Source organism: Fukomys damarensis, unplaced genomic scaffold (assembly GCF_012274545.1).
Source record: "Fukomys damarensis isolate Sample0158 unplaced genomic scaffold, DMR_v1.0_HiC HiC_scaffold_26, whole genome shotgun sequence".
Taxonomy (NCBI): domain Eukaryota; kingdom Metazoa; phylum Chordata; class Mammalia; order Rodentia; family Bathyergidae; genus Fukomys; species Fukomys damarensis.
The window spans coordinates 26,090,437-26,114,866 of NW_022900938.1; the positions used below are offsets into that span (position 1 = coordinate 26,090,437).

General features: G+C 44.2%; 1 protein-coding gene across 4 annotated transcripts in view; it reads right to left on the bottom strand.

Moving 5' to 3' along the window:
- Window positions 1-24,430, bottom strand: part of Nostrin (nitric oxide synthase trafficking) — a 59,086-nt gene that overhangs the window by 14,046 nt on the left and 20,610 nt on the right. For 3 of the 4 annotated variants that reach the window (XM_033756263.1, XM_033756262.1, XM_033756264.1), the window contains 7 exons: window positions 22,394-22,456; window positions 22,106-22,187; window positions 19,213-19,275; window positions 16,159-16,257; window positions 10,297-10,422; window positions 2,673-2,771; window positions 2,450-2,575 (listed from right to left, as the gene is read on the bottom strand). In XM_033756263.1, the coding sequence (XP_033612154.1) occupies window positions 2,450-2,575; window positions 2,673-2,771; window positions 10,297-10,422; window positions 16,159-16,257; window positions 19,213-19,275; window positions 22,106-22,187; window positions 22,394-22,456 (658 nt within the window). The remainder of the gene's footprint in view (window positions 1-2,449; window positions 2,576-2,672; window positions 2,772-10,296; window positions 10,423-16,158; window positions 16,258-19,212; window positions 19,276-22,105; window positions 22,188-22,393; window positions 22,457-24,430) is intronic. The other variant, XM_019204958.2, reaches the window with a different exon arrangement.

The window sequence follows — 24,430 nt, forward strand, 5'->3', positions numbered from 1 at the left end:
TAGAACCTAGTCAAAGTTCCAAGGAACGTGATCCTTATTTTATTGACAGGTTAGTTGATTCGGGCATTTTTAATTATCCTTGATAAGAAAATAGTAGATATTGTTTTGCCATACAGTTTTCCACCTGAGGGATCAGCCACACTATTTAGAAGAAAAGAAAGGTATTTTTCCTTTCTGATCAAATCTCCCTTTCTGCTCCTACATTCACCTTTCTGCTTTGAGCAGACATTGCTATTGCTAATAAACTTCACTGTTGCCAAGGTAGAAAAAAAGACTTCTAGAAACAAATGGCCTCTTGCTGCTGTTGCGTGTGGTGGGGGGGCTATCAGGATCCACAGTCCTGCCCCCTGCCTCCTTCTCCCCGTCTGTTGCCAAGGTAGAAAAAAAGACTTCTAGAAACAAATGGCCTCTTGCTGCTGTTGCGTGTGGGGGGGGGCTATCAGGATCCACAGTCCTGCCCCCTGCCTCCTTCTCCCCCATCTCTTGCTCCCCAAGCAAGGGCACGGTGCTGTTCCAGTGGGCTGGTTCTACTGATCAGAGAGGGACAAGGCCACAATCAGAACTTGAAAGTCTGAATAAAATCTAACAGAGGGCTTAGGTTAAGAGCTATAGAAATTCCTTCCGCAGATTTTGGGAACTACTGATCAGCATCTAAGGCTGGGGTGTAGCTCAGTAGCAAAGGGCTTGCCTAGCATATATGAAGCCCTAGGTTTGACTCAACACTGCCAGAAAAACAAACAAACAAACAAAAAACCAATCTTTCCGCAGATTTTGGGAACTACTGATCAGCATCTAAGGCTGGGGTGTAGCTCAGTAGCAAAGGGCTTGCCTAGCATATATGAAGCCCTAGGTTTGACTCAACACTGCCAGAAAAACAAACAAACAAAAAACCAATCTGGGGGAATGGTGATGCTCACCTGTAGTCCCAGCTATGCAGGAGACTGGTGCAGGAGGATGACTTGAACCCAAGCATTTGAAGCAAGCCTGTGCAGAAGACCCTGACTCACACAGATGTAGGAGGAGGAGAGAGGGAGGATGAAAGGAGGTTGAAGAGGAGGGAGGAGGAGGAGAGGAAAGGGAAAAGAGGAGCAGGAAAAGGAGGGAAAGAAAACTACAATTAAGACAAAGCAAAGACCAAAATCTTTGAAGCAAGATCCAAAAAGACAAAGATTTACCCCAAGATAGGAGAGACAAGATTCCTGGGCTGTAGGGAAAATGATCACTATTCAGTAAGAAAAGTCATGTAGTAGAATCACCCACATGCCTTCAAAATAAGCCCCAGGTAATTTGGGCCAAGCTTTCCCAGGGAAGACCCCATGAAAATACTGAAAATGATTCCCACCTCCTGGGACTTCTCCCCAAGTTCCGGCCATACTTCCTGACTTGCTTCTGTCAGACAGAACAGGATGAGCTGTCACTTCTGAGGTTATTTTACAGCAGACCCTGATTCCTTCATGGGGACTCTGACTCTGCCTCTCCTGGATCACTCATTCTGGGGAACACAGCCTGCCAGGTAGGGAGACAGAGAATTCCTTGCATTGAGGAAACTGACCTGTCATCCAGCAAAAACTGGAGGCCTACAAGCAGGCCATGTGTGAACTTGGATGTGGATTCTCTCCACCAGAGCCTTGAGATGTCTCTAGTCCTGGCTGGTACCTTGACTGCAGCCTCATGAGGGACCCAGCAAAGCTGTGCCTTGATTCCCAGCCCACGTGAGTTGTGAGCTCATCAGGGTCAGTTTTAGGTCATTAAGTTTGGGGGTGATTTGTGTAGACAACCAGTCCAGGCACGATGTGATACGCAGGCGTTATTTACAGCTCACAAGACACATCTGCCTGGTGTGACTCTTAGAGAAGGCTGCTATGCTGTAAGTGTCCTCCAAAGTTCATGTGCTAGAAACTTGATCCTTGATGCAAAAGGGTTAGCAGGTGGGACTTTGAAGAGGTGACTGGGTCGAAAGGGCTCTGCCTAAGTGGACAGATGTCATTATTGTGAGAGTGGCTTGGTGATAACAGCAAGTTCGGCCCTTCCTTGGTGTCTCACTCCCTCGATCCCTTCTGCCACGTGTGACACAGAACGAGGCTTTCACCAGGTGTGGCCCCTCCATCTTCGACTTCCCAGGCTCCAGAACCTTCATCCAAATCAACTAGTGTTCTTTATGAATTAGTCTGTTGCACCCTGTTACCGCAGCACAAGACAGACTAGGCTACAGACTGAACAAGAAAATTCTGCCCAATTTTCTTCCAGAGAATACCAAAGGTATATTTGCACTACCCGGTTTGTAAACCATACACCATATATTTTACTGATATGAACTATGAGGAAAAAAAAATCAATATTTTTATTTACTAAAAATATTTACTTTACAGTTACTCTCAGCTTTTGCATAATGAGTTCCCGAAATACCTAGGGCCCCCATTCAGGTGACTTCCTGCCACGCCTTACTTACAAAGTAATCAGTTAGCAGGAACTCAGATTTGTTTTCTGTAGATAACACTGCAGTTTCTTCCATGAGAGTCTGGACATCCTTTTCAACATCAACCTTGCTGATGGCACAGTGAATCTGTGTGTGGCACTGGGATGCCACGAAAAGCAGAACAAAACTGCTGAAGATTTGTTTTCTGCCAATCCTTACCATGCGTACCAGAAGTAGAGAAATCTTCACAACTCACTGTGGTCAGGGTTTGGCCAAAAAGAGAAATATGTTGGCTGTACTGGTTTAAGTTGTTGCATAAAAGCTGAATTCTTTCCTTCTCCAGCTCCAGGATGCTCTGAAGAGGATGAAAAATGAGATAAGATCAACCATTTGTTATGCAAAACTGAAGTCACTCATCAAACTCTAACACAGCTGGAGACAGCCTGCGCCTACAGTTGGGACTTATCTCTGTAATGCCCAGATCACGATATCTCAAAGGCCACCAATGAGTCGAGTCTGATGCAATCACACGAGGGGTTTGTTGCAGGCTAGAGCCCGGACTCCCGGACCTCAATGACACAGCGGTTCCATACCGAGAGCCCCGAACCCGATTTCAAACAGGCCTTTTTATCAGCAAAGGAAGCGGAACTAGGGGCTTTCTAGACGCGTCGGTGCCTGATTGGTTAACATTGGGCAAAGGCGGGCCTGATGTCCCTCCCTGCCCCAACCACAAATTCCTGCAGCAAAGGCAGATGTGTTTCTATTCTATTGGCCAGGACCAGACGTCCCTCCTTGCCCCAACCACAAGTTCCTGCAAGATTAACAGAGAAGGACACCTGGTTATAGTTTACTCGAACTGTCGTGGGATTTTCCGAGAACTGGGTCAAAAAGGGCACTCAGGCTTTTCCAATAACTGGGTGGTCGCCTGACCAACAAAATGGAGTCATTTTTTTCAAAATGGAGTCCTTTTGGTCTCTACAGTCTCCACTGTTTCCAGGAGAGAAGGAGAACTTGATGTCCTTTATCCTTTTAAGATGACTTTAACTCAAAAACTTTCTCCATGGTCTTTTGCCCCGAGAGGCGTTTACACTGATGCTGTGGGCTGCCTGATGTTCACAGAGGAGAGAGGAAGGCAAAAGAACGCACTTAGGAAGAATCTGTGATTTCTGGAGGACAGCAAAGCCCAGGAGGACCCCACACCGACATGTGGGAAATGCAGTTAGACACCAAATGCATTCAAAATCGTTCCCGGGGCAGATGAATGCTTGCCTCTGCCTCTGTACACGTCTGGCTAAGGAGTCTCTTTGGCACTAGTAGAATGCCAAAGTCTGATCAATTTGTAACTCGGACCTGAAATGAGACCAAGGGTCAGGATCCGCTTTTTGTTTGCTTTATTATTACAGGATTGGGGGTAGAACCCAGGGCCTTGCACGTGCTAGGCAAGCACTCCACCACTAAGGTACCATGCCCGGCTCCACACTCTGCTGTTTCAAAGTGGGTCGACTGTGCGAGATGACAACAATTCCACACTGGAATTTCATGACTTTGGGGATGAAGGGTAAATGAGGAAGTAAGGGGCACCATACTGGCCTCGTTAACAGTTAAATTTTACGAACACCTCGTTATTAGAGTCTTGCTGCTCCAGCTGTCGGCTATTGGCTTTGAGAGGGCAGAGAAGCTCACTGAGGAGGGTCTAGTAGGGTGTGCAGGGAGCGGCCGAGGCCACGCGGGGGCAGTGTGGGGCTGCCGGGAACGGAAATGTACCCAGAGGATGGCAGGCGTCTGAGGCAAAACTCTACAACCTGTTCTTATAAAGACAATTCGTCCTTTTATCCAGAGACAGCCAGGTTGGTGGCTTTTATAGCCTCCATCCTACCTCTCCTGTCCCACGAAGTAAAGAGTGCTCAGCAGCAGTCTTTCACGAAGGATTTGGGAAAACTGGCAATAACACAACCTTAAGGGAGAGGAAGTGTGGCTGCGTCTTACGATCTTTGGCAGGGAGGTGGGGTTGGGGAGAGGCACAGAACTCACCGAGTCCCTCACTCCTGCCCCGTCTCCTGTGGCACATCTGCAGGTTCCACCTGCCTGGCCTGTATGACGTCCCGCTATATCCTTGTAAAGTATGGTAAAATTTACATAGCATAGAATGTCCTTTTTTTATTTTTTTTTTTTTTTTTTTTTTTTTTTGACGCAGTCTCACTTCATGGTTCACACTGGCCTTGAACTATGTAGCTCAAGCTGGCCTTAAACTCATAGTGATCCTCCTGCCTCAGCCTCCCGAGTGTCAGGATTACGGGTGTGTATGCCATCATTCTGGCTTAGTTTTGACTATTTTAAGTGTACAGCTCAGTGTCTACATACATTTGCATTGTTGTGCAACCATCAGCAGCATCTCTAGAACGTCTTTCATCTTATGAAATGGACACTCTGTACCCATGAAATAATAATTGCCCACTTCCATTGTCTCCTAGGCCTCGGCAACCATCATTTTTCTATGAATTCAGCCATCATATATGTATGTATGTGTGTGTGTGTATATATATGTATATTTATATATATGTGTATATATATATATATATATATATAAAGAGGAATCATAAAATAATTTCTCTTTTATGTCTGGATTATTTCACCTAGCATGTTTTTAAAATTCATGCACCCTGTGGCACGTGCCAGAATTTTCTTCCTTTTTAAGGCTGAGTGATATCCCACTGCATATGCATTGTTTCTTAGTCTTTTTAACACTCCCTTCAAATGCAAGTCGTGAAAGGCTCAGGGCTGTAAACGTGAACACTTGTGCCGATCACATGCAAATGTACCGACTGAGCTGGGGTTCCGACCTTTGGACAGGAAGCCTGGAGCTGTGCCCCACCGCGGCCACCTTCTTAGCTACTTCAGATGCCCCACAATTTTAGTCGGTCTGCAGGAACCAAATGCCTTTGTTTCTGCTGGCCGTCTCCTGAGTCTCCAAAATCACAGGCACCAGCCATTTAAATGTGGCCATTTGCCCTTCTCCCAGATAAAGCACAAAAGACACAGACGAAGAGCCTCTCAAACACATTGATCCTTCAAAGGGCAGAATCAAAATGCCTCTCAATAAATATCTGAAACAAATTCTGCTCATTTGTTTGGATCTCAAATGGGACACTCTTCAAAAAAAAAAAAAAAAAAAAATCCTTACCCTACACAAAAAGATGTAGAAAGCAGCTGTTCCAATTTACCAGTAGGAGCAAAAGACAGGGGAGAAAATAAAAAAGCCAGGTTTCAGAATACATTGTATCCCTGGGGGCAGCTGTTTCTGTGCTTTGACAAGCGCCCAGGAGCATCAGTCTGAGACTAAAATAAACCATCGTCCTCTGGTAGAGACAGTAATGTTTAACAGATTTTAATTACATTTCAGGGAAATCATTAAAATGATCTATGTTTGCTCATGAAAAGAGGCAGAAATAAATTCTACCGTGCAAAGTAAAAATCCATATCTCACTTAATGAATTATTGCTTTCTATTATCTTTTCCTTTTTGTACAAGATGAGTGATGGAGGGGTAGATAAGACTCTGGAGGACCTCAGACTGTCCTCTTGTGCTCTCACAATGGCACATACAACAAAGCTGGTCAGAGGGAGGCCATAAGAGACAGTGGATGTAGTGCCCATCTGGGACACAGGCATCACAATAACCCAAAATCTTTATTCTCTCTCCAGTTCCTGCTGTTCTGGACCGCAGAGGACTTGGGGGGGTGGCTGTGTTTTCATTTAAATTGCTTTCGTAAAACTGATGAAAGAAGTATCATGCTCTTCCTAAGCCAGGGACCCTTGAAGTCCTGAATGACTAGAGGTCGCTTGGACCCCTTTCTATTCAGAGATTTCCGTTCACCAGGTCTGGGGAGGTGTGAAGCAATCTGCATTTTAACAAATTCTCCAGGTGCCTTGAAACATTGTCCTAGGGCCACAAAAGGGCACAAACAAATCCATTCTAAAATCTTCCCAATTCTTCCACCCAGAGGTGACCACTGTCAACATTGTGATGTATTTTGGACTATTGAGTATATGTGATTTTATCTTCTTATTGCCTATCAAAGTATTCAAATTTGGATTTTTTTCCCACTTAAGCTCATACCAGAACAATTTTCCACCATTTTCATTCTTTCATAGTAGTCGATTGTGTAGTACAATTTGGTCATTCCTTTACTGTAGGTCATTTGAGTTGTTGTTTTAATTTTAATATGTTTTCAGTAGAAATCTCTAAGCTGTTTTCTGTTACTTCTTCAAAACAGATTTGTAACATGAATCCTAGGAGAGAATTAAGCACTCACATCTCAAGGCAGTGACAGTGAGCCTTTTAGAGCTTTCAATGATAATAGATATCATCGGTTGCAGCATGTGTGAGATGGATTTGTCATCACTGTCCTGAGGTATCTAATATATGTGTGAGGTATGATAAAAAAATACAGCAAATATTTACATGTCAAAAATTTCCTACAGTAAAAGACACACTGCCATCAAACAGCCCACGGCTTCATACATCTCAGGCTTCCTCTCTTGGTGACACCAAGTGGCCCCACCATCTAGGTCTCTAGGGATGTTCAGATGATGAAACGGCCCTTCTGTTAAATCCTCAGAATGTAGCACCCTTGCTCAGTGACACACAAGTGTAACCAGTTGCTATCTGTCTGCACCTAAGCGGTCCTGGCCAAGCACTGTCCTTGCGAGAGCCGAGAAAACAGCCACTCAGATAATCTCCTTGATCTCGGGTTCAGGTGAGGAACACTGGTTGAGAAAAGGAACATTTTTAAAGCTTTCGACACACATTGCAAATGGCTGTGTAAAATAATTCCTTCAGTAAGTATTATCAGTACCAAGCATTTGATTCTTGGAAGTTCTTGATAGCAGAGCTATTATTATTTTTTAAGTAGGTTGCAGAATATTTCTATCAATTGAATTGCTTCTTCCTAGAAAGGAGGAACATAGTAAGAAGGAAGAAGGGATAATTTTGACATGTGGTTTGCGCAACTGGTTCCATTGCTTAACAGCCACACTTCAGACTATAATGTTTCTCCCAATATCTAGGAAATTGTCTCGAGCATAGTTCAATGAGTATTCTCAGAAGGAACTGGTAAATCCTGTCTTCTCCTCCTCCTGAATAGCTGAGACTACATCATGCACCAACGTGCTAGGCTAAAATAAATTCTTATATTCCGTTTTTAGCGAAGGACGGTGAGAATATGGACAAAAATATTGAGGGCTTTGACTATCCCATTTTACATATAATGAAAGTATTTTAGTGCATTCAGCCTGTCTTTGCGAATCTAATATTTCTACTTATGTGAATATACAAAAGATATAGCGCAAATAGAGTAATATGTGAGTGAATAATTTGTTGGTGTAGACCGAATAGACATAAGCTCAGAAAATAAGGGTGTCATTATTGGGGTTAGGGTGTAGCAAGGGTGATTGAGAGAGGTTGTCTCCAGTGGCTCCGACGGGCTGGGCCTGGCCCTCAGGGTGCAGGAGGCAGCTTCTAGGAAGGTGGGGTCCAAGGGTCTGCATGGACTGAACAGGAGAGGGGTGAGATTCTGCCGGCCTCTACCACAGTGGTAGCTATGGTGAGCCTTTACGGTGAGCCTTGACATGGGCACAGCCATGATTGAACTTTGAGTCACCTCACCCGCACGGATGTGCTGTCGCCCCTAGTAACGGGCTAGTTCAACTGGTGGTCTGACCTGTTGCCTAGCAAATGTAACTCATAATACTTGTTTTGTAGAACCTTGTGACCTTTACAGTCAGCTACATCCTGTTTACACTTTTGGTTTTGGTTTTAGCCTATATATACCCCACCCTGAAAAATAAACGGGGCCTTGCCACGAAGAGAGCATGAGCCTGGAACTAAGTTCGTGAAACTGCTCTCCTGTTGTTCTTCCCTCGGGTTTGGGACCTGCTGGCAGGACCCCGACATCACAACAGTAGCAAAGATCCTGGACACAAGAGGCATGAAAGGAAAACCTACTTTTCCTCAAGGAGACAGGTTTTGAATGCTGCTGCATGTGACTTGAATTCTAATTAAGCAATAAAAGCAACAAACAAGCTGAAGACCAAAGGTGGTCTTTTTAAAATGTCAGTGAATGTGCATCTTGTCACCATCAGGATGATTTTGTAAGGAAGGAGAGGTAATTTCCATGATGCTACGATGTAAAAATTAGGACTAATGAAACAGAGGGGAAGAAAGGAGTAGGAAGGTCTTCCCCCGAGAAAGGGAACTGACATAATTGAAGAGGAGACCTCGTGAGAGCCTCTGTTAATGACTAGCGTCAGCAACGCTGAATACACGCAGAAGGCCAGACCCTTGCTAGCTCTGCCCTGGAAGAGCCAGTGCTGTGGCATAGGGAGGAGGGGAAGAGGGGAGGCAATGCTGAGCTCACATATTTTTCTCATAATTGTTGAAGGGTTCCTAGAAGAAGGAGCGGTTGCTACGCTTTCTCTTCCATCTCCTAACAGAGCCATCCAGGGAAGCCAGCCACCTGGGAAAACTACCGTTTCGTAAGGCAGCCCTAGGACCGTGGTGGCGAACCTATGGCACTCATGCCGCAGCAGGCTGTTGTCATGGAAAACTCTGAAAGGTTCACCATCCCTGTCCTAGGAGGTAAGGCAAGGTCAGAGCCCAGGTTGCAGAGCCAGCTTTTAAATCCCTGGCTTTTCCTTATCCATCTATAACCTAGTCAGCATAAACCAGGGGAGCATAAGATCCTATGTTCCATGTGAAAATGAAAGAAGGGCTTTGTTCTCATTTTTCTCCCTCTTTGTCCTAAATGATCATCTCTTTTACTTTCTCCTTTCTTCTCTAACTCTGCATCTATCCTACCTGAATGTGGTTGAACTGCAGGAGATTTAAAAACAACCTTACCATTTCTGCTTGCCTGTGGCCTTGCTGCAGCCAGCTCTACTGGGAGAAGATCACAGTGTGGAAGCCTAGATCTCTAATTGTGCATACGAGGCATGTGTTCTAAGCTGCATCCCCAGCCCTTTTTGAAATTTTTATTTAGAGGCAAGTTTTCGCTAAGTCCCTCAGCCTGGCCTTGAACATGTGATCTTCAGGCTCAGGCTTCCAAGTAGCTGGAACTATAGGCATGCACACCACACCCAGCTTCTTGCATCCTTCCTGAGGTAGAGATGATAATGCTGCCTTAAAAGGCAGTGGGCCCATGCACATGTCCACTTTACTCAATACCATTAATTATTCTCACTCAAGGGGCACAAGAAATTCCTGTTTCTAATGTCCTTGCCGATACTTGATATCACCTCCTAATTTTGCCAAAAGATTGAGCATCTTTTCATGTCTAGGGTGATTCTGATTTCCCTTTTGTGACTTGTTTGTTCATATCTTTTGACTATTTTTTGTTGGATGATTTACTGCAATTCGTTCCTTATGAGTTTGTCTGTGTTACCTTTAAAATGTGAAGAAGGTATTCTAATTCAGTGCTATAAATCTCCAGTGGCCAGAACAATGCCTGAGATGGAAAGGAATCTGTAAGTGATCACTGTGTGAGTTAGACCTCAGCTGCAACTCACATCTGGGTACCTGATATCTGAGCTTTAAGTCACTCTTTACTTTGATAGCTCTTTTTACAATCAGCTGAGTGCTACTACCTCCACTGAGCATCAGAAACAGAAATTTTGGCAAATGATACTCAGTAAGTTTCCATTGGCAACTGTATCCATGGAGAAATGGAAACGAGGTGAAATGTAGTTTGCTGAGAGTCATAGTGAAATTGAGGCCCATGGCTAAGCCAGAAATTAGGTCTCGTAACTGTAGGTCTCACCTTGATTTCCAAGGTCCGGGAAGGTAAAACGTTCCGTAAAGGAAACAAATGTGAATGCAAAACTTACCTTGTAGCAGTTTTCCAGTGTGTCTTCCCATTTCAGCCTGGTTGTATAACCCGCCATGTTCTTCTGGTAATAATTCTCATCTTCCTTTTCCAACTTCTCAGTAGACTTTTTCAGTTTATTGAGGAGCTGAAGCAAAAACATCACCGTCACATATTCAAAAAGATATTAATGAGAGACCGCTGCGATTCCACAGAAGGAAGTACATGAAGCCCGATAATCTAAACTCTGTGTGGAAAGTTAACTCTATACGACAAAGCCAAAGATGATCTTCTTTTTCAGAAAAAAAAATGGCAGAGCCATAAGGAAACTTATGGCCCTTTCAGTACGATACTTTGAATTTTATACACGAAGATATTGAAGGCTTGTATGTGAAACAATTTGTCCAGGAGACAAAATCAAATCAAGAAGGCAAAATGACAGTGCAGTTGAGAATCATAAACACACATCAAAGATCTTGAATTTAAGACTGCAATCTACCAATAAATGCTATCGTTTTATTTGGTAATCCAAATTTTTTTATGAGGACAGGTAGAAACTTACGAACTGATATCATTTTTAGAGTGGCCCTGGCCACCTTCCTCTCTGACCATCCTAGAGAATCCAACTTCTTGGGTTTTGAGCCCTGGTTCTGACTGCAAATAAGTTACTTAACCCTTGTGAGTCACAGCTCGTTTATCTCCATGAAGGGGAGAATGGCAGCTCTTACTTCCTTGGGCTGCTCTGAGGATTCAGGCAGGTAACACAGGTAAGACACCAGTTACACCGTCTGATATCACTCATGACTCTCAAAGATCAGAGTACAATTATTACTAGAGAAAAGCCTACTACACGTGCCCACAGTTCACTGTAAGTCACAGGCAGTTTGACAAATGATTTCCTCTCACCCTGCTCCCCAGGGGCCTCTCCCCACAGTCACCGAAATACACCATTCCAATTGCTAAATCTTCAGGGAAATCAAAGTAACACAAAAGTTCCCCAACCACAGTAGCTGAAAACTGATGATTAAAATGCCCAGACAAGTAATTTCACATCTCTGAGAATTGAGTAAGTTAGTTTTACTTGAATGATTTCAAAACATTTCTGTGCCTGGGCCTTACCTGGGGGACCTGTAAAATTCCAAGTTTGGGACCCCACAAGTAGCAATACTGTTTCATTAACTCTGTCATGAGATTAGAAATCTGAACTTTCACTCCTTCTTCAGATGTTTGCCATGCAAACCGTGCTCAAACCACACTTTAAGGAACAGCAATAACACCCTAAGTTTTAAAAGTTTAGCAGTTTCAAGGACAAAGACAACGGCTTTTAAGAATGAGATTCTTTATGCTTAAGAACATGTTGACCAGTGTTACAATGATGAAGAACATTCATCCCGAATGCCATTTTTCCTGTGGATATGCTGGGCTGGCTATTTATCCATTCGATGTATGAGCTATGCAGGGCACATTAGTTTTGTATTTCAAGTGTGATGAACCACATCCATCTGCAGAAACAGGAGCTTGTGAATTTTCACTTGATAATGATAAAGTGAAGGGGCTGAAAGAATGCCAGGCTGTACTACACACTGTCTTAGATTCTCAGGAGAATGCACTGACTTGCTTTTGAGATCACCCCCCTCACATTCACTAGCCTGTGCCCTAGAGCTACTGACCACACACTTCTGCATGGCAGACATTCCAGAAACAGCCCTAAGTGGACATAAAAGAAGAATCTAAACTCCTATGTTTTTATTTAAGAACTTTCCTTTACTAAAATTTGTCAAGATTGAATTTTTTTTCTTTCTCTTGGAAGGAACATCTTATTCACCAGACATTAATTGCATGACTACAGCGTGACATAGGTAAAGCTTTGGGAGTAGCAAAGAGAACAAAAAATAGATTTCTTCTCCAGCTAGGGAGGCACACGGGCCATTGTTATGGTGTGATGGGTCCCAGGAATCCTGGGTGACAGACATGCTTAGCTGTCACTAGGACACCAAGAAAGCCACCTAAACTAGTCTTAGAATGAACATGACATTTAAGCTGTCAGTTTGCATGGAGTAGGTGGTGAAAGAAAAAAAAAAGAAAGGTCCATGTGTAAATAAACCTAAAATGAAAGTAAGAATTGGTATGGCAAAATACAAAATGCTGTGAGTTTGGAACACAGTTTGAGATCAGAGAGAGAGAGAGAGAGAGGGCAGAGATGATGCTGATAAAGTTCTAGGCCCAGCAGGGTCTTAAGAGCCACACAAGAGAGGGCGTACTGTAGTCTGAGGTCACTGGAAAGCCTTTGAAGGCTTTCAATGGGAGAATGATAACCTCAGATTCATGGTTCAGGAACGCCAGTTTCTCCTGTATGCGGGGAATAGACAGGAAGAGCCACACTGAAGGTCTACACACTGGTTTGTCTTTTTGTTGCAGTAACCCAGACAAATGCTGACAGTGTCCCGGGAGACAGTAGTGGCAGGGAGACAGAAATACAGAAGTTCAAAAAATGCTGGGTTTAGGCACTAGAATTGGGAGGATAGAGCAGGTGGCAGTATTCAAGGATCTAGGAAACACAGGGATAATGAGAATCTTTGGTGGAGAGAAGTGACAAGTCTGACTCCGGAGGTACCAGAGGCAGCCTGGAGACTGGTATGGGTTGGTGATGCCAGAGTGGGTATTGTTCCCATAGATTTGGTAGTTGGAGCATTAAGAGTAAACTTACTGAATCCTGGACATGGGATCAGAATGGTGAATTAAACAGAGATGGTGTCATTGTTTGTGTGTAGATGTCTCCCCAAAGCCTCATGCAGATGCAGTGGGACTTCCTTTTTCAGAGGTAGGTGAATCTGGAATGTGTGGTGCTGGGGTTAAGGGTGGGTGACTACTAAACCACTACATGTGAGGGATTAGTTTGGCACTGTCCTAATCCTGGTCATCTGAGTAAGATAAAAGGAGTAGAAAGGCACAGTTAACCTCCCGTTACCTTTGCTGCCTTGTGCCCGCCATGTTGTTTCTCCTCTGCAATGCCTGTTTGTTGTCCCTGCCTCGGAGCCAGCTGATTATGGACTGAAACCTCCATGAACTGTAAGCCAAATAAACCCCTTCCCCTCTAACTTTGGGTCTCAGGTATTTTGTCTCAGCAATGAGAGAAAAGTAACTAACACAGATGGCCAAAGGGAAGTCCTTAGGAAAAGCGATATAAAATGTCAGAGAAACGGAGTCCATAAAGGAGTCTCAGATAAAATTTCCAGAGAGGCGGAAGAAAACGCAAGAGAGCGCTGCTGCTACAGTTAAAAAGAAGAGAATGTTTCCGAGAGGGGGAAATGAACAAGGCTTGAAACACAGAATGAAGCTTCCAAGAAGTTCCTTTAAGGTAAGGACTGGAAAGCACCCACAGACTTTCACGACAAGGACATCGTTTTTGGATGGCAAGAGCAAGCTGAGGGAAATGGTGGGGGAAGATTGTTTAGGGCGGCTTGAGGCTTGAACAAGAGCTGAGAAAGTGGAGTTAGCAACCAACCCTTTCAAAAAACCTCACCGTAAACAGGAGGAGAGAGGATGATGGTGGAACAGGAATAGGACCGTGATGACGGGCTCTGACTCCCCGTTCTCCCGGGCTGCGGTGCCAGAGCCTGAAAGTCAGTGCGCATTGAGTCTCAAGCTGAATTTCCCATGCCCGAGGCGATGGGAGAAGAGACCCTTGGGAGGGGCTGGGTGTTGAAAGTAGAGCCCTTATGAATAGGATTTGTGCCCCTGTAAAGGAACCCCGGAGGTTTCTCTTGCCCTCTTGCTGCCATGGGAGGATAGAAGGAGAGCATCACACTCTGCAGCCTGGGCGATGGTCCTCCCTGGAACCTAAGTGGGACCCTGGGCTTGGACTTCCAGCCCGCGGAAAGGTGAGGAATAATTTGCCTGACGTCTAAGATGTCCAGGCTGTGGTAGTAGTTAAAGCGGCCTGAGAAGATTAAGATGGGCGAGGTGAGAAGACTTCGGGGAAGGAACCCCTGGAGAGGGACAGAGGGTCTGTAAGAGGCGGGAGGGTGAGGGGAGGGTGGGGCTCCCCCGGGGCTCCCCCACCCCACCCCACCCCGGGCCTGCTGACTTTCGCTTTTCTCTATGGGCGGAAGCAGAATAGTCTGCCGGAGAGGGAGAGGACGTTGAGGATGGAGTGGAAGAGCCCGAAGGCTCAGAGCAGCTTCCGGTGGGATCAAGAACTGCAAGCGGACCGGGGGAGGAGCAGGAAGGCTTGCAGACGCGGGTGCCTCTGTGTGGGTGAGACGTGAGTGCAGCCTCAGGTTTTCAGCTTCAGGGCTAACACAGCAGCTACCAGGCAAAGCAGTGACGAGGGGAGGGGTCTGTGACATAAAACCAGGCAGAAGTCCTGGTTGGAGGATGCTGCAGGCGAGCAAACAAGGCCTTGGGCTTCAACCTCAGGCAAGCTCTTCATGAGGGGAGGAGGAGGACTTCACCACTCAGCGGGGCAAGCTTTTCCTTCTGACTGCTTGGCGGTCATCAAGAACGGCTTCTGAGGAGGCCTAAGAATGCCCGGAACAGGTCCTGCTGCCTTTGAAACACCTGAGGCAGATCATTATTTAGCGCTCGCCGTGAGCCTTTCCCACGTGAAGGCTAAGTAGGAAGCCCGGGAAATCCTACCAATGAATTTTAAGTTGTCCAGCTAATAGTTTCTTCAGCTGGAATGATGGAGCCACTTCAATGACCCTTTTTAAGAACGCTTTGGGACTGCAGCCGGCATTTGCCTTTCCTTTCCATCTTCTGGGGAAGGCGTTGAGTGTTTCATAGTTTCCAGTACGGGACATAGATCACAAGAGGCGTATGAGGTAGCCTACTGGGGTGTAGGTAGAACGTACTCTAATTTTGCTCCTGCACCTCAGTACTGTGTGTGTTCTTACTTGCCTAACAACAGCTTTGAAGCTTACTCTTATTTGATGCGCTAGAGGAAGGACACTGGTGTCACACGCGGACAGTTGTGGATTCTGAGGTGGCTTTGAGAGAAGTGCGGGATTTGGCAACATGAGAAGCCATCTTGGCCCATGCAAGGGTCCTTACTTCTAGCATCTGGGACATGTGGTTTTTGACATGTGCCAGGATCGTGGATTAAGAGAGGTATTATTTTGCTTTAATTGAACTGATATACACAGAATGCACATGTCTTAGAACTATTTCCGCCAGGAGCCTGTGGACTGATTTTACTACTAATAAAGTAAATGTAAACTAAGCATCAGCGTTGATGCTTTCTCCTGCTCCTGTTATAAGCAAACATCACCCATGTGAAAAAGCAATAACGGAATGAGCTAGTTGGACATGGCAAGATGTTAATGAAGAAATTTTAATTATTTAAAAATTCAAAATTGTCAAAAGGATTGTTAGAAATATCAATTTATATTTACTGTGGTAAAGGCTAAATCCTGCCCCAAGGGTTTATTTTGCATATACATTTGCTTAATAATTATCACTCTGTGATTGTATAAAGGCATCATTATAAACTAAACATTTAAATACTGTTTCATCTTTGCCTCATCCTGCAAATGTTTCTACTTTGTTTTATAACGTTCATAACATATATGAAATCCTATATATTATATGACAGTAGATGTAAGTACACAGAATTTTTATTGATTTGGAATATGAATTGAGATCTTTTTCTATTAATAGAATGTTCTAACCAAAAATAATTGGACACTTTGGCCTCTGTCAGTAATACCTTCTAAAACTAAATGTGCAGCAGAAATGACCTAGAATCCTTCTCATTCTCTGTCAGTCTACAGTTCTGCAGAGACCCCACTGCGGGAGGAACGGCCAGTTCTCAGGGCCCCCAGATGAGGGCAGGAAGCCCACCTGTCTCCCAGCCTCACACCCCAGATCCTGTGCTGGCTTTTACCTTCTGCTTCTCCTTCTCGGTCACAGACTGCTTGGAGCTTTCTATAAGATGGAAAAGGGCTTCATGCTTCTTGGTACTCACCATTAGTTTTTTCTTAGCCTAGAGTAAAAAAATATACAAATAAACAAGGCGGGGCAGAAACTGATCATTATGAGAAAAACTCTCCTGTTCTGAAGCAAGGCATGTTTGTGTGGTAGCTTGAGTGACTATGTTGTTTTAGTTCTTTGTTCCTGCTTTCACCTCAAAATCTGCCTAAAACACTGCGGCAGTGAACACTTTGCCTGATAACCACTGCATGCTTTTTTATTGTATTGGGTACACTCAAGGGGATTATATGCTTTGTCAAATCACCAAAGGCCTACAGGCCTCCACCACATTTTCTACAGAGCATAATGGTTTTACTGAAACAATCATGGAAGCCGGCCTGCTCCACTCTTCAGTCAAACGGTATGGGAGAAGTTCAAGCCTGACTGGGCCAGGTGTGCTGCACTCCTGTCTCCTGAGCAAACTCAGAGTCCATGCTAAGGCTGAGCAAGCTCGCCTAAGTGGGTAGATGCTGGGTCTAACAGGCTACACCTCTGCCCCTAGTCCGTGACTCCCGCACCTCGCCTGAGAAAAATCACCCCACCATATGTCTAGCCAATAAGATATCGCCCAGTGTTCTCCGCTTATGTATGGACCTGCATAACCTATAAGAAAGTGCCATGTAATTAAATGCTCCTCCCATGCTCCTCCCCCATGGTTGTCCACATGTAAGCTATATAAAGCCTGTGCATTTCCTAAATAAAGCAGAAGCATTCCAGAAACCTCCCCGGAGCCTGCCTGATGATTCTGCACCTTACCCTCCCAGTCCGAGCTCCCGAACTGAACTCCACAGACCAAACAGCGGACGACAACAAAACTGTCCACAGTTGAGGTTGTTTTAAAATAGTCTTTTAAAAGTTTAGCAAGGGTGGAAACGTCCCTTTCTGATGCCTAGCTTGAGAGCTGGGATTGCCTGGCATCTTGGGAAAGGTCCTGTGCTTGCTGGGGTTCCGGCTGTGAGGGAAGAGGTAGGGAAAGAAAAAGCTGTCTGTGTCTGGCCACCCTATGGGTGTCTCTAAAGCTCAGCACGGGCTAGGACTCAGAGGACTGCTTCTTATTCTACACACTTGAATTTGGCTGAAAGGTGATGCTCCAGAGATAAAGCATGCAGGCAGATTTAGGTCGAGTTGGATTCAGTCTGTTCAGATACTTGGTAGATTGAGGCTGGCTTTCCCCTCAAAGACTGCAAGGACTGTAAGACTGGCTGGCAAAGGGGGAAAGCTCTGGTCTCTCTTTGGGAATCAGAGGCAAAAGCTTCTGCTTCACTCAGAATACTTGAAGACTCTATGATCAAGCAGCCCTTTTCCTCCACCTTCAGTCAGTCACATGCCTGCTAATTAATGAGCAAGTGAGGCGAGAGTACTTGGTTCTTTAAGGCTTTGCAATTGTGTCTCCAAAATAGACTGTTTCATTACCAACATGCTCAAGCCCTTGCATTACAACTGGGAGAGCATTAGTATAGCTCAAGAATTTTATGCTCTCTAATTTCTCTGTCATTCTTCATAAAAAACAAAATCATTTTATTTAGAAAAATGACTTGGTAAAAACTGGGAAATAGTAAAAGATTATTTATTTATTTATTTATTTGTTTGTTTGTTTGTTTTGGTCCTTGGAAGCAACTGTAGATTGTGAACATTGTTCTTGGCTTTTGGTTCATTGTACTGAAGTTCCTGTGAATGCTGAATTTGGCAAGAAAATTGTTTTTTAAAAAACAATCCCTTTTAAGAAAGCTGAGAAAATCAAGAGCAAAAAATTTTTAAAAAGCAACAAAAATTACTGGATATTTTTTGAGGCTTTTAAATATTTATTATAAATAAGTATAAAGTGATTTCCATGAAATTTCTTGTGCAGTACAACTACTGGATGTAGAAATTCATTTACCTCAAATATTTCTTATTAATGTCCTTGGCCTATGGAGTCCACAGTGGCATCAAAAGTTTCGGAGTCACCCCAAGACCACCTGGGTCTGAGGGCATCTCTGGTTATTTGGCACAGTGGCGACTAATTTGCAAAGGTTCTCTTTGGTCACTAACACTTTGGAGATGAAAAAGGAAATTCCAACTCTGGAGTGCAAGTCCTGTCCAAGGGGAATACTGAGTTTTTTAATGCAGATTTCTTAGCCTCTTATCCTTCCAACTTGAAATGAATTCCTCTAATACCAGTTTATTCTAGAATAATCTTCCATACATATGGGTTTCATCTGCTATTTTTACTGCTTAAGAACCTATAAAAGTATACTCCAGCCTTTCACTCCAGATCCTCTCCTTGGAGTTTATTCACTATTTCCTACACATATGTTACCTTGCCGGCCTTATTTTAAATTACTTGAAAACAAGGATCATATCTTAGCATAGTGTTGTGCACATGAAGTGGACCATGCACACTTTTGGAATCAACATATGTCTTCCTCTGCACCTGTCACCCTCCCAACCCCCAACACACACAGTGTGCTTGCACTAGTGAGTGAGGTCAACATCACTAATGCTCTTCTACAGATAAAAAGCCACAGCTCAGGTCTGTTTGTCACTGGCTCTAATTTCAAATTACACAGAGACGGTACAGTGTAATGGGAGAGAGCAATGATGCCGGAGCCCAAGAATTTTTAAGGATTCTTGGCTGAAACACCAATTTTCCTTTAGGGAAAATTGCTTACACGGCCCATGCCTTATAGTTTTTCCTCTATAAATGGGATGGTGCAAAGTCACACATCACATTGGGTTCTTGTAATGATTCAGTATATAAATGTATAGTGCGTGTCACGTCCTACATGCCAGGTAAATGTTAGCCACAAGTAACAGTCATATTTTCAGATATTTTTTCAGATTTTTAATAATTCAGTGTGTAAACATTTTTCTTTTCAATTAGCACTGAGGAGTATTAACACTAAAGCACATGATCATATCTGTGAAAAAGTATAAAGCATCTATCCTAAAAGCTGAGCTTATACAAATGGTATTTATGAATACTTGCCTTAATTTGCTGATTCCAGTTGCTAATAACAAGATTTGCTGTCTTTTCAACTTCATTATCAAGCTATTAAAAAGAGAAGTGAAAAAAAGTTATTCTTTCTTTTTGTTTAGTCATTATTATAGACTAAATATGTGTCCCCACCCCCAACTCATAGATGAAAACATTTTCCCCTGATGGGATGGCATTTGGACATGGAGACTTGGGTGATTAGGTCACGAGCACGGGGGCCTCATGCACGGATCCACACCTCAGAAGAGGCCCTGCACTGTCCCTTGCCCCTGGTACCATGTGAGGGCCAATGAGAAGATGGCTGTCCATGCAGCAGGAAGAGAACCCTCACCAGACACTGTATCTGCGTGTGCCTACATCTTGGACTTCCCAGCCTCCAGAATGGCGAGGAACCAATTCCTGTTATTTCTAAGTTACCCAGTTTATTTATTCTATTAGAGCCCCCTACACTGACTAAGGTAGTCCACGGCACTGGTTTTGTAATTCTGGTACGATTACTCTCACTATCCACTGGAGTTGGAAAATCCGGCAGGGTTTTTTCTTCTGTAAAAAGATTTTTTTTGTTTTCATGGCACTGAGCCAGGTTTAGCCACCGTGAGCCAAGGAAGGGCTTTGCAAATTCTAAGCAAGGACTCTTCCACTGAGCTGTAACTCCAGACCTTTTCTAATAAGATTTCTACAGAAGCTACCTTACCTCCACGTAAATATCTCTTGAGGAGATTTGTCAACGCACTGATTTCTAACCTATATGAATGTGAAAAGCGCATACACGTGTGCAGCTGTGTGAGGAAGCTCTCGTGTAGGCCGTGTTGCTGTGGGCTCCATAATGTCCACTTCTACTTCAGTTCATGTGGCAAAAACATCCACACCGGGAGAATCGGTAAACAGTCCCTGAAGTGCTCATTTTACTACGTGCCACCTTTGCCCACAGCGTGACTGTTGTTTTAATTTCACAGAGACTGGAATCTTAATCATCATTAATTTTTTTCAAGGGACACTAGTAATAATGATAAAAGTGGATCTAGGCAACCCTTCCGGGAGATCAGTTAGGGCAGAAGTTAGGACAGGAACTTTTTTCGTGTTCCACAGACTCAGTAGGTCAGTCATTATCCGGCTTTCCTGAGATCCCACAAACAATATATTTTTATGTTTCCCCATTGGCTATGTGTAGAATACTTAGTCTATTGTAACTGGCACAGTGAAAGTAATTTTACGCACCGTGCCATTGTTTTACTCAATGGATGCACCTGGAATCTAGAGCAAGTGCACTTGTAAAATTAAAAGTTAATCTTTTATCCTTTGTGAGAGATGAGGGTGGGTAGATGGGGTGCACTACAGTGGCAATGGCAGCGCTGAGAGGCTTATAAACTGGAACAGCAGTTTGGGGGAGTCATGACATCAACGGCCTAAATCACTGTGATAAATTGCAATAGCATTGTGCCTGATTTATGGAAAATATGAAGCAAATATAACTATCATACTATTACATGATATAAAAAATACATTGTAATTAATGAAATAGAGGTTAGTGTTTGGTTTTATTAAACTAACCAGCAAAGGCGGATGATTATATTGCTTCCTAGCAATTTTTGTTTCCACCCATCATCCCAGGCTTAGGCAGAGCCTCCCTCTGACACCAGTCCTCCTTCCGGCCTCAGTGGAATGAGTTTGAATTGTTAAATGCCTTTCTCGTCTCTCCTCCATCGGAGCTTCCTCACATCCTTTATCCTCCTGACACAAACCGACCCTCAGGACCTGTGTCATCGGAACCGCTCCCAGCACTGTCTCTGCCCCTCTGGGGCCTCCCTCCTGGGGCTGGGCACCGGCCAGAGCAGGCAGAGAGCCTGACCCCACCACGGTCAGAGCCAAAGCAGCAGCAGTAACAGCGGGGACACTGCCCAGAGACGTGGTCCGAAGAGCCTAAGAACCGTATCACACACAAAGAAAGAGGACAAGGAACACAAAGGAAACCGTTCTCAAAGGAGAGCTCCCCAGGAAAGCTAAGGGGTGAGCTCTGAAATGACCGGGTAACCAGGGAGTCATTTACATAAAGACATAATCCCAAGCTGGTAAGCCTAGAAAAGCATCTTTTTAAAAAAAAAAAAAAAAGTATTTTTTTTCTATTTATAAGTGCAATAATAAAGTACAAAAATTAAAATAAAAATAACATCATTTCATCATCTCAAGGCAATTTGTATCAACCTTTCAGGAAGGATCCCCCAGGTTTTTTTTGTTCTACATGTAAATACATATTTATCTCTTAACAATTGAGATTATGTTGCCTATTTTTTATCCTACTTTTTAAACTACACTGTGAAAAAAATCACCATGTGAAAAAATTCTTCTGTAAAATGATTTTTCGTTTTCATGGCACCGAGCCAGCTTTGGCCAGCATGAGCCTAGGGCCTTGCATATTCTAAACAAAAACTCTATCCCTGAGCAATACCTCCAGACCTTTTCTAATAAGATTTTTAATGGTTATACAATGTTCTATTGCTTGACTTTGTTTTGCAGTACTAGACATCAAATCTAGTGGCTTTGCCTTGAGCCACAGCCCTTTTTCTATTTGATTTTTCTTTTTTTTTCATCTTGAGACAGGGTCTCGCCAAGTCTCTAAAGCCCCCAGCCTGGGATCAGTTTCCCACAGTGTTGGGTTGATATGAATGCACTGCTATGCCCTGCTATCATCATTATTTCTGAATGATGATGTACTCGCCACTTTTTCACTATTAAACAAGGATCTGACAAACATCCTTGTGTGTTCTGTTTATTCTTATGATAAATTCCTGTGACCTAACACCACTTTTAGATCAGCTTTTCCTCCTTGGGTCACAGACAGAAATCTTGCTTTCTCAAGAGGGCAGGAAAGAAAACCTTTACTCACCGATTTTCTCTTCTTCTCCTGCATGCTCAGGACTTGATGAGTTGGTTTTATTGCTTCCGACTCAATTGCTTTGCCAAGTTTTCTGGAAATAGAACATAAAGACATACAGTCATTGTCTTAGGTCTTACGTCTACTTTCCAAATTTCTTTCTGGGGGGATGAAGTGGTGTGTTACAGTGGATCTATTCAGCCCCAGCTTGAAGTGGAATATTCGTTCCCACCCACTTCCAATGTTTCCGGCTCCCTGTGGGGTTGGAGCCAGGTCGGGGTAGGAGCAGGGGGCACTCACTGATGCAGCTCCGCGGTGGATTTCATGCCCTCTGAAGCCCATGACCAGGCGCTGCTGAGACAGCTGGAGGCAAAAATGGCAGGGACAAGGGAGGTGTCATTTTCCAGGGAGCCCTGAGAAACGAGGCCGCCTGCCTGATGCACTCCGCAGTCGCGGCACTCAGCTCTCTAACCTGATTTCAATTTCCCCATGAGATTCAACCCTGCCGATAGACCTCTTTCCACCCTAGTCATCATCAGTGCTGCCTTTCTTCCCCAGTCGGTTTCATTTAGATTTTCATCTCCCATTTCACGCCTGTAGGAAATCAAGGAAATAAAGTGGCCAGGTGTGGGATAGAGTAGTGTGTCTGAAGGCCCTCAAAGACTGTCTTGTCAGACTCAGTTCAGAGACGAATAAATTGAGTGTTGAGGAAGTTAAGGACTCCCATCCCTGGCTGCACCCGCCCTGCTGCTTTTGGAGTCAGGCGTCATCTGCTCCTGGCTGGCTCTCAGGACAGCACCTCAAAACATCTTCTGATGCCACGGGGGTACCCCAAGGTCACAGAGGGACACAGGAAGGGTTAGGAAGGGCGATGTTGTCCTCTCCCGTACGGCTGGACAAGGAATCTTTGGGTGTGATGAAAACGTCTGCTTGGATTTGGTGGTGGTTTCATGGCCTGCAGCTCTGTCAAGACCGACCAAGCCGCACACTTAAAACGGGTGCTCATGGTTGCACGTGAGTAAGGTTATTCTGTAAAAAGGGTGTCAGGCACATTATGGAGCAGAGCATTGTCCGTGTGCTTCTCAGAGCAGTTTGGCAGCGGGCAGGGAATGCAGCGTGCCAGCCTCTGCGGGTCCTGGGTCCTCGTGTGTTTCCCATGTGAACTTGGAAGAATCACTGTTTCTCCAAACTTCACTGAACTGATCTTTTAAAATAAAAATGCATGGGGATACCTGTGCGAGTACTTAACATGGATTTTGGTGTGGAGAAAATTTCAGTGAATGCTTATCATTAAATATTGGGTAAAGCTGCCTAACAGAACACCTGGGACAGGCCAGCTCTCTGCACTACTGTGCTGGGTGCTGGGGTTGGTACTTAGGGTAAGACACACACCTCCACCTCCCTACCTCTCATTCTTTAAGGTGAAATTAAGCAATCAAATGAAAGTCAGCATGGACATCAGCTATGCTACCAAGTACATTTGTATTATTATCATTTAATCCTCCTTGCAACCAGAGCAGGTAGGCTTTACTTCCATTCTAAAGAGACATTGAAAGGAAAGATAATTGCCTATGTCACACACCCTGTAAGTGCTAAAGCTAGAATTTGAACAAGTGGAGTCTAAACAAAAGTCTGTCTATACGCAGCCACGTGCTGCAGTGCCTCCTTTGTAGCCTACCACAAGGCTGTCCTAAAAATAAAAATAAAGCTAAAAGTCAGGGCAATTTTAAAGCCATCATTTGCTATCACAGGTGACATCCGCAGGCTTTGGGCTCTGAGCTCCAGAAGCTCCCTCTCCCCGCTCTCTGTCAACATAATAAAAAGCCTCTGTTAGAGCACTGCTAGTCGGGGTCACATCTGCACGCATTAGTCCAGAACCTTCATAGCAAATTATCACTAATAGATGCTTTTAGAATACCTACATCTTTCTTCTCTCCTGCAGGGAAGGAATGTACTTCTTTCTTACTGCTGCTAAGTACTGAGAATGTGAACCAGATTTTGCACCCAATGTGCTAAGCTCTTTATGCACATTTCTCCTTTAATTGTATCTCTGTCCCTCTCTCTCCGTCAGTCTGTCTGTCTGTCTGTCTGTCTCTCTCTCTCTCTCTCTCTCTCTCTCACACACACACACACACACACACACACACACACACACCCCGCAATGGAGCACACATCAGTATTGCATTTAATAGAGGAGGAAATCAAGCAGAGAGGCCAAATTACTTGTCAAATGTCAGAGTGGAGATAACACAGAATTCACACTCCCTGAGTTTAAGGCCTTCTGACTTCACAACACCACTCCGTGAGTTAAATGGCATCATGAAGCCAATTATGAAT